The sequence below is a fragment of the Rhinolophus hipposideros genome (assembly GCF_964194185.1).
Source record: "Rhinolophus hipposideros genome assembly, chromosome: 4".
Classification (NCBI taxonomy): domain Eukaryota; kingdom Metazoa; phylum Chordata; class Mammalia; order Chiroptera; family Rhinolophidae; genus Rhinolophus; species Rhinolophus hipposideros.
Genome location: NC_138050.1, coordinates 82,236,550 through 82,249,977, shown reverse-complemented (window position 1 = coordinate 82,249,977; position 13,428 = coordinate 82,236,550). Strand labels below are relative to the sequence as shown.

The 13,428-nt window shown below is 36.4% G+C and overlaps 1 protein-coding gene across 6 annotated transcripts in view; it reads right to left on the bottom strand.

Moving 5' to 3' along the window:
• KLF12 (KLF transcription factor 12) overlaps nt 1-13,428 on the bottom strand; it is a 566,208-nt gene that overhangs the window by 22,970 nt on the left and 529,810 nt on the right. For 5 of the 6 annotated variants that reach the window (XM_081045624.1, XM_081045623.1, XM_081045621.1 and 2 more), the window contains one exon: nt 6,922-7,079. The exons of the other annotated variant lie outside the window; for it this stretch is intronic. In XM_081045624.1, the coding sequence (XP_080901750.1) occupies nt 6,922-7,079 (158 nt within the window). The remainder of the gene's footprint in view (nt 1-6,921; nt 7,080-13,428) is intronic. 6 annotated transcript variants of the gene reach the window in all.

The following is a 13,428-nucleotide window of genomic DNA, read 5'->3' as shown; positions in this document are numbered from 1 at the left end:
ACTATTTTACTAAGTATTTTGAACATATTATTTATTTATTTATTTTTTAAATTTATTGGGGTGACAACTGTTAGTGAAATTACATAGATTTCAGGTGTACAATTCTGTATTACATCATCTATAAATCCCATTGTGTGTTCACCAAAATATATTCTTTAAAAGATTATTGATACTATCATTTTATCAAAATGATGACAAATGGGCTTAGTAAACAACAGTTAGCTTTACTCCAACTTTCTCTGAATTACATATATTTTAAATTACTAGAGTCTGAAGTAAAGACGTTATATACTTATAGCTGATTGCGATGAGTATACACTAAATTATCCAACCATTTTCGCCTTGAAACTACTGTTCACAATAACATGCACTGATATCAATATCCATAGGCATACAATTTCAATTCAACAAATAATTAGTCTCTACATGTATTAGTCACTGTATTTACTGGGGACATAAAAGCCATGTTCCCTGCAGGAGTTATGCAACAACTTCTGTTTTTATATTCCAAGTTCAAAAAGAAACAGAAGACTTGGGGTTCACAAAATAGCCTGTCTAAGTTTACCGATCAGTAAGGGACAAAGACAGATTCTAACTTTTGTCTCCTGACTCACATTCAGTAGCATTTCTAATTACAGTTTTTCTCAGCAGTTACCAGTATGGCTCATATTTGTGAGCTGTTCAGCCAGGACTTATAAACAACGTGTTTGGAGAGGAGTTTTACCTGAAAAATGTCAATTTGCTCTTAAGCGATGAATTATCTTGGCATCCCTAAGCCCTATGCTTTATCTAACAATGACTCTACACAGACGGTCTGACATGGAGCTTTCTATGGAATGAGTTATTTAATTAATGAAGATAGATGTGAAAGTATGAGCAGCACCCCACTACTGAAAGAACGATCTAGCAACTGCTAAACTGGTGAACAAAAGGCCACCAAGAGGCAGAGCTGTCACAAAGCCCATGCTTTTCTCTAGAAATATCATCAAACCATTTCAGCATCTCATCCAGTAAAATAAGATGTCAAATCAGAAGCAAGAAATATAGGAATAGCAGTGAGAAGTGATGAGGCAAGTAAAAATTAAACAAAAGCAAAAAAGCATGGAATCTGTAAGCATTCAGGATGGATGTGTGTGTATGTGTGTATGTGTTTGTGTGCATCTGTGTATGTGTGTATGTGCGTGTATGCGTGTGTATGTGTATGTGTGTGTATGTGTGTGCATCTGTATGTGTGTGTGTGTATGTATGTGTGTGTATGTGTGTGTATCTGTGTGTGTAAGTGTATGTGTGTGTGTATTCCAAATGCAGAATCATCACCTGATATTAGTGATAGCACATCATATTAATTACAAAGGCTTTATTCCTCAAAGGAAGAGCTAAATAATGCATCGTTTCATTCATTTGTAACAGTGGGGAAGGACATGTTATAGAGACTTTTAAATCAAGATTGGTTAATATTTTGAAAGCATCCATATGAATTAACCTCCTTGATGTACACAATTCAGAGATGGAGAATTTTTGATAAAGTCAGAAAACAAGAAATTTGACTGCTTTACATTTACTAATTTTAAAAACCTGGGTATATACTTTTCACGTGGATTAAAATGAGTATTAGATAAGACTGCCTAAATGAGCTTCACAGATTTGTTAGCAAACAAGATCTCAAGTTGGAATATAAAACACTTCCAGATTTATTTGAAACCAAATAGTTTTAAAAATTCTGGTTTTAAATGTATCTTTCTCTGGCCTTTTCCGTGTTCATTATTAAATTGTAATGTTCTGCAGAACACTGATAATCACCTCCTGTCATACATACCACTAGAGGGTTCTAGTTCACTTTTTCAGACCCTCTTAGACCAGATCCAACATCTGGTTGTAGTGCACCATCTAGTGGCGCTAGGAATCACTGCTGTTACTGGCAGCACTGAATTTTAGATATTACTATGGCATATATTTTTAGAAATTAATGAGAACCCCAAACAACAATGCCAAATTTATAAAAAAATATTTTCTTCTAAAATTCATATTTAAATCATTTAAAAAGCAATGAAATTCTTGAAATGAGGGAAATTCACAGGACATAGTAGTTATAGCACAGATTTCAATGACCATTAATTTAAATATACTGCATATTCATTTAAAAACACTGTATACTTCTTCGTGGAGATAAATCACACACTATTTAGTTCAGTAAACAGGAACAATGTATCTGCTGACAATCAAGTATATATGATTTCTCAGATACTTTTTTTCCTTCTTTTTAACATGCCTTAAACGGTTCACCACAGGCACGTGTTAAGTTAGTAAGGGCATTTAAGAATATATGGTCATATTTTTATATTATCTAAACTTCACATGCATGAAAATATGCTTAATTATTTTTCTTTTAAAAAGGCACTCTTCAGCATTTTTTAAATTTTATTTTAAATTCCTTGCTAATATCCAGAAAATGTTCCTCTTTCACATTCCTACAAACACATTTAATTTACCGTATAAATTCTAAATAGGGGGCTGATTGCATACCAATAAAGCACAAAAGATCAAGTAAAATTAACCTCACTTTCTCAAAGAAAGTTTCTCATTGCTACTTATTAACTTCCCATAGCGTGAGTAGTTCTCATAAGTCATCTGTTATAATCCCAAACTTCACATTAATTATTATTGGTCACATATAAATAACTTACTCAATATGCCTGAAGCAAAGGTAAGGCTAAGAAGATATTTATTAAAAGCCAATATGAATCCCTACAGAACTAGTGTTGATTTTATTTTCAACATGAAGTTATGAAGTACTGCAAATAATTATAAATCGGAAACCAGTATGGGCTCACTTTGAACCAGTGGCAACAGATCAACCAAATTTCATTCTTTCTTTTTAAAAATGCTGTGCTTTGACTGATAGTTTAGAAAACTATGCCTTGCGCAGAGTTAAGCATCTCTCTGCTAAGTGGATGAATGGATTTGGTATGTGGTTTAGAGCAGGAATTTCACAAGGACTTTTTGATATAGCTGTGAAATTAAGAAATATGGATTGGGTGTGGGACAATTAGGTGGATTTTTAGTTACTGGTTAATGCATTAAGACTCACTTGGGTGGAATTCCATAGGATCACATCTCAAGGTGTTTTCCTTGAACCTGTCCTGCTCGATATTTGGCAAAAATGGAGATGCTGAAGGAGAGAGCTCTAACACTAAAAGCAAGGTGGGTGTGGAGAGGTTTCAAAGTCGTTTCAATTGATTAGATTCGGCTCAAATCAATAAAATAGAATAATTATTTCCCAGACTTGAAAGGGTATGTGCAAGCCTCATAAAAATGATTCTGTCCTCCCACAAGACATCATCCAGCCAGTGGCTACACACTCTCGGGGAGAGGAAGCCTACTACAGCATAACTCCTTTAATTGTGCTTCACTTTATTGCACTTCACAGAAGCTGTGCTCTTTTACAAATTGAAGGTAAGACTCTCCACCAGCAAACAGATTACAACTCACTTTACTGTGGTGGTCTGGAACTAACTTGCAATATCTCCGAGGTCTGCCTGGACTCCCAAAGGAGAGACATGTCCAACTATAAATACAACATTGCACGTTCAGGTTTAAAAGCATTCAGTTGTAGGTACAGGGGATGGACAAATCTAGTTTTCAGCAGATTTTCATTTAGATGACCTAACAGGGAGTCAACTGTTAAAAGACTTAACACTATCTTTGCATTTATTAGAGACCTCGTCCCTCAATTTGTGGTGTGGAAAACTTAAAAACACACTGTGGCAAGTTGGTGTTTATCTAGAAAAATGTGGCTGTGAGAACTGAGGATATTTGATTTGGAGAAATGCAGATGCCAGTGGTTCATGAGGGTGATACGAGGAAAACCAGGATCAGGAAGTGAAAATTACAGTGTGATCACTGGAGTTACCCGAGTCCACTGGAAAGGACTGAGAGCCAAACACCGCTGTAAGAGACTTCAACGCTGTAAGAGGGGCGAGGTTATGGGTACAGACTTACAACTAGTAGATACATAAGTTCTGGAGTTCTAAAGCACAGCATGATAGTTATAGTAAACAACACTGTCCTATAAACTTCACAGTTGCTAAGAGATTACATCTTCATTGTTCTCACCACACACACAAAAAATGATATTACGTGACATGATAGAGGTGTTAGCTAATGCTACGATGGTAATCATTTTGCCATACAGAAATGTATCAAATGAACAGGTTGTACATCTTAAACTACATAATGCTATAACTCCATTATATCTCAATAAAAAAGACACATTGTCAGTTCAGCTCTGATCTCTTTACTGAATTTTAAATCCAAGTATCTAATTATTTACCACACGAGGACTGCGCCCTCAGAAATTTCACCCGACTTGTCTTGCAGAAGAATAAGCTCTCTGTCACTCTAAGTGTTTAAGGAGAGGTGGGAAAATTAATGCTGTGGGAACAATACTCAACCAGGAACCACGCTTGTGCACAGGAGATAATGACAGCTGCCACCACCAGGTGTGAGGATCAAATAAAAGACGTGTAAGTGTGCAGAAAACGGCACAGTAGTGATGTGATCTGTGTGAGAGACGACAGCAAAGGGATTCCCCCAGTAAGGAAACAAACTAGATTCTGTTATGTATGAGGCCTGTTTGGACCCTAGAAGTCTATGATTTTATCTTATAATAAGCCAAGCTAATTAATTCCACTTCAGCATTCCAGGTTTACACTGAATTATAATGCATACATCATGTCTCCCTTACTACCACAGTATATGATACGACTGACAAGATGCAATTCTATGCTGCCATGGGTTAAATCACTGAACAGCACTTAATTTTACTCTCTTTCACCGTTTATCCTCAGGTAAACGGGATACAGGTGTCCGTGTGAAAAAGAGGCTAATACGTTATTTCAAAAAGTTCAAGGAAAATAGGATTAACTCATAACATATGAGTTATGAGTGATTCACTGCTGAATCACATGCTGATTCACTGACGAAAAGTCATTCTTTTTTTTTTAAACCGAAATGCTCTCATAAAAAGTCGCTATGACTTGATCATACTTAGTATTAGGATCTGTGTTCATTATCTAGTGATAGAATGAAACAGGCTTATCTGACTTTCATGTCTTTATACTTTTCACCTTAATGATCAAAAAAATGATTCATAAATAGCGCCTAAAAAATCAATGAAAACTTCTCCTGGGAAAGCTCAGAATCAATGAGGGAGGAAAGAATCTGGAATTAAGTAGAAAAGAGGCAAGGATTGGGGGCCGGGAAGAAAGATGGAGGAAGCAGTTTGCAACATGTGCTGATTATCTTAGATATATTGAAAGTATGATGCATTAAATGAGCAAAGAGTAAACTCCAGATACCATAATGCTTTCCGGACTCAGACAAGCCCCCTTTTACGCCATAACTTACTTCATCTCATACACAAATGACGCTCTGCCTCAACATTTGGAGTCACGAAGCAATATCTATAAAGCATCTTTGGAAATCGTCTGATACGATAACATGACTAAACAATGGCAAAGAATGCTGATTTACATGATTTTGCTACCTCAGCTGGGAAATGGTTTATGTAGTATGGTTATTTCAATATACAGAGGGTGTCAAAATGTATATACATTTTAAGAAAGGAAAAAAAACTGTACTAAAATTACAATGATGGTAACCACTTTGAGTACCTCTTGTAATTGCAGAAGTCACATGTGACTTGTATTTAACCTTTTGTGATTGGCATATATTGAGTATTACAATTTTAATACAGTTTTTTCATTTCTTAAATTGTGTATACACTTATTTGGCACCCTCTGTATTTGAGATAGAAGGACTAGTTACACAGCCCCATAGGAATCTGTTACACTTGAAATTTCCAGTTAGAGGCTGAGGCCAGCCGCTGGACTGGGTTTGCTCAATCTGCGGTACACTGCTTGCTACCAGGAATGTGGGTGAAAAAATGTCCCTCTTCTCTCTGCTTCTTTGAGCTTCACACTGCCCAGTCACCATCACTTTGCCTAGGAAAGGTGGTGTAATTGTGGGGTCCTCCTCCCCCCTTCAGTCTCTTCCCAGAGCATCCCGCTGGGGGCACTAAACAGGATGGGAAGCCAAGAAAGCCAGCGATGCCAGCTAAGCGATCTACAAGGCAGAGGATGAATGGGATTGGTAGCGGGCTAAAGAAAGACTCATCAGCTTATTTCCTGGGTTGGGTGGGAAGACGGATGGATGGACGGACGGACAGATGGATAGATAGTGACAAAGTTAGGGAATCACCTCTGGTCTAAATTTCCTTCTCTCTAAACTGGGAATACTAAAAATCCTCTCCATAAAATAAAATAAAATAAAATAAAAAACAAAACAAAACAAACCAAACCAAACAAAAACCAGTGAGAGTCAAATGGGATCATGTGGAAATACCTTTTTAAACTCTTCACAGTGCTATGTATTTGCCAATTTTCTCCTTCTTCCTCTTTTCCCCTTACTTTTCTCCTTCTAATTAGTTCATTAGTTGGGTTACTTGGGGAATGAGATCAGGGAGTAGAAATACATGATCTAAGTGGTGGTTAAATGCTAGCTTTAAGAGAATAATTTTGTTCAGTTTGTTGTTTGATATGCTATGTGGACAACATTTTAAAATCTGATAAACTAGACAGTTATTAAGGGGCGATGCCGATTCTGAAGACTAGGTCATGTGTTCATACCATGCAAAACTCTGTAAGACACAGAAGAAACACTTCAATGGTTGCTAAAGTTCACTAAGAATTAAGCCTTTTCCAACTGAGAGAGGGAAAGCACTCCACTCAGAAAGGCACGAAACTCAGCACTTTCGATGGGAGAGTACAGACACCATTCTGAACACTCCTGGCTCGGGAGTCGGGCACCCGGCCCTTTGGGATTCTCACTGACCCTCAGGTGAGTAGCCCTGCGGACCTGTACCTGTATGTGTCCTTCGGTGAGCCTTCAGGTGAGAACTTTTTGTGTACACTTTGTTGCATCCCTCAAAATCACATCTGTGGATACGCCGTTTTCTGGAGTCTGGGGATTCAGACCGTCTCTGGCGTCTTGTGCTCTCAATACTAAATGGTGAAATTGAACTGGAAAGAGAAAAAGTGGAGTTAAACAGTGAGAAACACAGCACTCTGTTTAGGTTGTAGTGGCAAGAGATCTCAGCCTCAGAGTCTATAGCTTTATATAGACTCAAGGTCTCATGTCCACATCTCCTGCTGTCACTTTCTCTGACACATTTCATTTCTTAATCTTGAAGGCAGGCAGCTTGACCTATTTCTGGTGAAACACTCTATGGAGAGGAAGACATACGTAGAACAACAACATCAAGACAAAAACACTGCTAAATGAGAGCAGTGGTGGGTGAGTAGATCCCCGTTATCCAATAAGAAACAATCTGGTAGTGATAAAATTATACCTCAATGTTTGGAACTTCTCAATACACATATAGAGAGTACTTAAGGAAGCCTTGATATAAACAAATGACAAAAATAAATGCATTTAATAAGTAACGTGAGGGTCTGACTTGTATGTGACAACATAAAAAATTGTGCAAAATCACAATGTACATTTCAAAATAAGTGAGGTCAGGCTGAAAGAAGTGACATCAGTACATCAATTATATGACTCATGACAAGCTATTTCTGTTCAGTAAAATGCACCTGACATTTAACTTTTCCAGTTGTTGGTTTTTCACAGTGAGGAATAAAGTCCATTGTATTCAAAGATTAGCTGTACCACTGATAAAAAAAAAGTTTTAACTGTGAAATTTGGCCCTGACTTGCACGTTGTTTAATCTCGATGCCACAGTACACAAACAGGATTAGTTTGTAATGTCAGGCAATTGATTAACATGTAGTTTTTTAAACCTTAATCTCTTTCGATTGCGATAGAAATGAAGAACATGACCCATCTTTTTTAGTGATTCATAGTTTTTCAAATTACAGTGAAATATAATAAACACTTCTACTATACTATATACCATACTTCTGCTATAATAATTTTACCCCTCTTAATATTTTGACATATTTTCTTCCAGCTTTTCCATGTTTTGATATTTTTAAAATATACTTTCCACTAATAAATCACTTTTTAAAAAAACCTGAACATTACAAATAAAGATAAATCCCCCCCTTGCCTTTCATCATCATCCTGATCCCTTTTCCTCCTCCCAGGGAAAACCACTGTCATCAATTTTCTTTAAAGCTTTCCAATTCTTTTAAATCCTGCTTACCTATCCAGATAGGTTACCTATCCATGCTTACCTATCTGCATTCACAGAAACTCAATATTGTTTTGTGTTTTTTGAGACACATAACTAATGTGTCTTGATATATGTGGGTATAACTAATATCAAGCTGTTCACATTATTCTGCAAATTGTTCTTCACTCAACATTAATCATTCGATTTCCTTCCATGTTGACACAAACACTGTAGTTTATTTGAAGTGCTATATATCACAATTCATCAGTGTTAAGATGAATTTGTTATATTTTAATGTCTCTAAAATCAGGATGTTTCTTACAACTGATGGCTTACCATCGTTTAATTGGCAGACCTTTTTTTCTTTATCAGTGCTACATAAAACAATGGTGCATTTTTTCAGTAGGTGGTATTTTAACTTAGAACAGGGGTTGGTAAACTTTTTCTGTAAAGGACAAGATAGTAAATATTTTATTTGAACTCTGAGAGTCATGCAGTGGATGTTGTAACAAATCAGCTCTGCAGCTGTAGCATGAAAGTAGCTATAGACAAAATATGAACAAATGAGTATGCTATGTCCAATAAAACTTTATTTACAAAACAAGCAATGGGCTGTATTTGATCCATGCGCTGTAGTTGGTTGACACCTGACTTAGAAGAAATATGGTAGTAAACCAATGACTATTCATCCCAGAGCTTTTAAATATATTTCCTAAGTGATGGACATGGAGGTTATTTCTAATATTTCACTATAACATTGCTAAGGTCAACTTTTTAAAAATGCCTCCTTTTTAAGTTTTCAGTGTATCTTTTTACTGGTACAAATAACAGAATCTGTAGCCAAAGTTTTACGTTATCAGGTCAGATCAAATATAAACGTTATTTATCTACTAGTGTCTTAAAAAGATTTATATAAGATCTCTATTAGTAGAATGAAAAACTGTATGGACATCTATGCCACTTTTTTCAACCTTCTTCTCAGTCAATGTGGATTTGTGGTTTTCCACATAATTGACTTAGTTACAGAGATTGGAGCTTATTGTGAAAAGAGTCAAAATAGTATGACTGGCCTGCCCATAAAAGAAACAGCTTTAGCTACTCCTGACAAGACATGTTCTAGAACAGGCTGTGGTTCTTATGAACAACACTGTGAAAATAGGGCAACAGTAATTCATTTCTTGAATATCTAGTCATGAAAATAAATATGTTTTGGCACTGGGGACCTAAAAATAGAAACTTTTGTGTTGTGATCTGTTTGACATCTTTTAAATAGAGAAAATTATATGGTATTTTTCCCTTCAAATTACAACTTAAAGTCTATAATAAAAACACTTTGTTTCATACAATACTTTCTACACACTAATATGTAAAAACCTAAACATAGCTATGCATAATCACACACATATTGTTTTGTCTGTAGTTGATTTTAGCTATTTATAATGCTAGGTATATGTATATAGAGAACAGTGAAAAATATATCTGAAATCAAACCCAAGGAACTACGAAGCAGGTCTTTTAGGCACCGATGAAACAAGGTTGTATACAGTCCATCAACCACTAAACCATAGATCAGGCAGGAAAAGGAAAGCAATGGCTACAGAAATGACTTCACGAAGAGTTCCGAATTTACATCAAAAGGAAGACATGTTAGGTGGATGGCTTTAATGCTACAAAACTTCATACCCTTGTTTTCTTCATTTTAGAGTGAAATGTTTTAAGGCGTTATGAAAAACAACCACTTGAAGTTATCAAAGATAATTTTTTAAAAAGATAAGTGCAATGAATAGCTGCACCCAGCAAAGCTGGCTTTGACACAACAGTCAATGGGTAAGATCTTTCCCTGGCCCCCCTATTCAAATGGCAGAGACATCGTCAGATGTCAAAGAAACTTTGGCTAGGCTGTACCTTTCAGAATTACTAATTTGATCTGTTTGTGGAAAGGCAGAAAGGTAAGTGGGGCTGAGGTAAAAGGGTATCGAAAATGCAGAACTTAAAGAACCTAAAGAAGAGCTTAAGAAGAGGAGAGGACTATCCAAGTCCATGGAGGACCGCTGTTGCAGTGACCCCACAGCAAGGTCCCACAGCTGGCAGACACTGCATGTGCAAGACCACCGTGGGGAGGGAGTTTGGCCAAGCCAAGTCCAGGCAGGAAATGTGATGGTCAAGGCGCTGGTACCAATTATGCTTGTTATCTCTAGAGCCTAGAACACTGGACATTCAAGAAATGTTTGTTAAATAGAATGAATGAATGGATGAATGAGTATATTAAGTCAGGCATTCCTCATTTTTAATTTAACATAATTAATCCTTATCAATTAATTTATCCTTACTAGGATCCTTTGAACGCAAGTCTTCAGAGAATGGCCACTCAGTTTCTCTCATTTCCCTGAGTTTCACATTTTAAATGCTATACAAAGTGGCTACTAAATACCAGGGAATCATTAAAACCATATGTATAGTAGTATCTCAGTTCTTTGCTTCAAGTTTAAGAGAAGGGCTTTCTAAAGCATCGCTTACAATTAAAATTTTTAGTGGGAGGCCACTGAGATCCCTCTGAACATGAACAGGATGTTGGTGAATAAAATTAAAATCTTCCTTCTGATTCTAGTAAGCATCTAGGTGAGTGGGAACGGTGAAGGAATGATCCTTACTCTCGGCAACATCATCCTGTCCTGTCTCACTCACAAGCACGGGCGTTTGATAACACAAGAGCTGTAATTACACTTTAGGTGTTTCTATTCTGCCCTTCGTATGCTTTCTAAGCAATGTGTCCTTTGTTTAGAAGGCACTTAAGGTATCCTCAAAGGCATGGAAACTGACTTCTGTGCTTCAAAAGCTGGCCTTGTTCTAAAGAACAGGAACGTGCAGGTAAGTAATGCGTACGCCAGCTAGGATTCTTCCCACAATCCTTAGTAATAAAATTGGTATGATGAAAATACTGGTAGAGGTAAAACAGTTGTTAGTGTGTTCCCAAAAAGTACACTAAACACATCGGTACAGTTCAAAGAAACAATAACTAAAAGCCCACCACTCCCTTCCCAGTCTAACCAGAAGGTTAGACTACTTAGAGTAATGAATGAACACCCGAGGGGGCCTCTTAGGCACCACGTGGTAATAATTAGATCTAGAGAGAACAAACGAGTGAATCATGACTTCAGTTGCACAACAGTCCCAGTTGGAGTGGCAAGTTAAATTAGAATTAAACCCAGAGAGGCTTGAAAAGTCACATCCAGGAACAGCTCTATTTAAATAGAAAGCACCGCTTGGCTGCCATGAAAGAAATTAAGGTTAACTGTAATCAGCAGGTAATGAAAGACCATTTGTCACGTGTGACCTTGGTGTGATGAGATGCCCTTCACTGAAATTGGAATTTCTATAGGAGTTAAACAAAAAAAAAAAAGCCAGGCCATTCTTTTAAGACTGGAAAGAGGACAGACATACCCCCATTTTTAAAACAAGAGCATAAAACAGTGGAACACAAGGTGCTTTAGCAAATTCATACAGACAATCTGAACAGAACTCCAAGGAACATGGCTGAGCATAACAATGACAGCTGGCATTTACAGAATGCTTACCATGTGCCAGGCACTGCTCTAAATGCTGGAAGCTTCAAAACAACTCCGAGGTCGAAAGTATTAGCATCCCTAGTTTACAGATAGGGAAACTGAGACACAGAGAGGTTAAGGCCAAGGCCTAAACCAAGTAGATGGCCACATCAGAATTTGAACCCAAGTGGTTAACTCCGCAACCCAATCTTAGTTATTACATTCTACTGATTCAGATAGATAGATACATGTAATATAAACCAGCATATGATATAATATGAAAAAGCAACAAAATAATCTGTAGCATCTACATTTTCCCTTTAAACCAATGATAGAAAACAATAGCACATAAAAGCACTCTTAGATGTAGACTGCTATATATAATAAGACATACACTTTTCTCTTGAGAATTCTAAGGTAAACTATTTTGTAAATACTGCCAGTAGAGGTACTCAGTATAATTATTTAATATGAAAATACATTCTTACAGTGGTTGTAAAATATATATTTATATGTTCTCCAGGGAAATGTTTTTAGAAGGCTGAGTTTGGCAGTGGGTGCGATTAGGTCTTGCTTGACTTGACCATCAGGTCCACAGAACTAGTTCCTCTCCTGCCATTCCAGTTTATTTACAATTGTACCAAAAAGGATTTCAAGTTGGCTGCACAATAAAAAAGTCACCTTAAGGAAATGGGAAACATTTTCAGTTTCAAAATTATGTTTTGTACTGTTTTCCAAAGTTTACTGCAAAATTATTTTTAATAAAACATGAAATATCACCTACTGGGATTCTAAATTAGTTCCTGCCATAGAACATACGTAAGTTAAGAACCACTTCCTTGTTAGTCTATCAAACACCACGTTGGGAACGAAATATCAAGGCCACAAGCCAAAAACAGAGTGGATGAGACTTTCAGTTAACCAGGGATTACAAAAATTTTGGTAGAGATTCTATTCACATGGACAAGCCAGACATTTGCATTTTTCTTTTTTTTTTTTGCAGGCTTTCTTTTAGCCAGCAGATGGCTCTGAGAAGCAGGAATCTTCATATTTATCTTTCATACTATAACAGACTTTATCTAGCTCCCCTCAAATGGTATCAATTTCTTTTCTATAATATTAATTGGGAAAAGATGCCATTAAATACACTCATTATCTAATTCCCAGAAGCTACATCCCAAGACATTCATCAGCGTTTAGTTCCTCTTTCACTCCCCTCCATAGTTTCCTATGGAAAACTACTTTTGAACAGATTACAATAACATTAGTAGTTGCCAACCTTTCCAGAAGCTGTGACTAAGGCATTATACCACTTCACGTTCAACTGTGGATTCAATATAAATGTATTAATTTCCAGAAAATGTATAAATCAATAATACATTTGCTAAAATATTTCAAAAAGCTCATTATTAGCATATATTCAATTAGAATTTGGCACTTTTTTTCATATGAACAGTCTGTGGCCCCAAATGTATTTCTAATTATTCTAGTATTTTAATAAGAAATCTCCTAATTAAAAGATAACGGGTTTATAAATGAGCCTTTTTTGGGTGTGTCTGCAGATAGAGTCACAGTATATCATGATTTTACTTAAATATAACAGTTGCTACTAAGTATCTTTCATCACTTTCTAGACAATTAAAATACACAAAACTGTAACAAGCTGATCTTTCCGTTTTTTTTAATTAT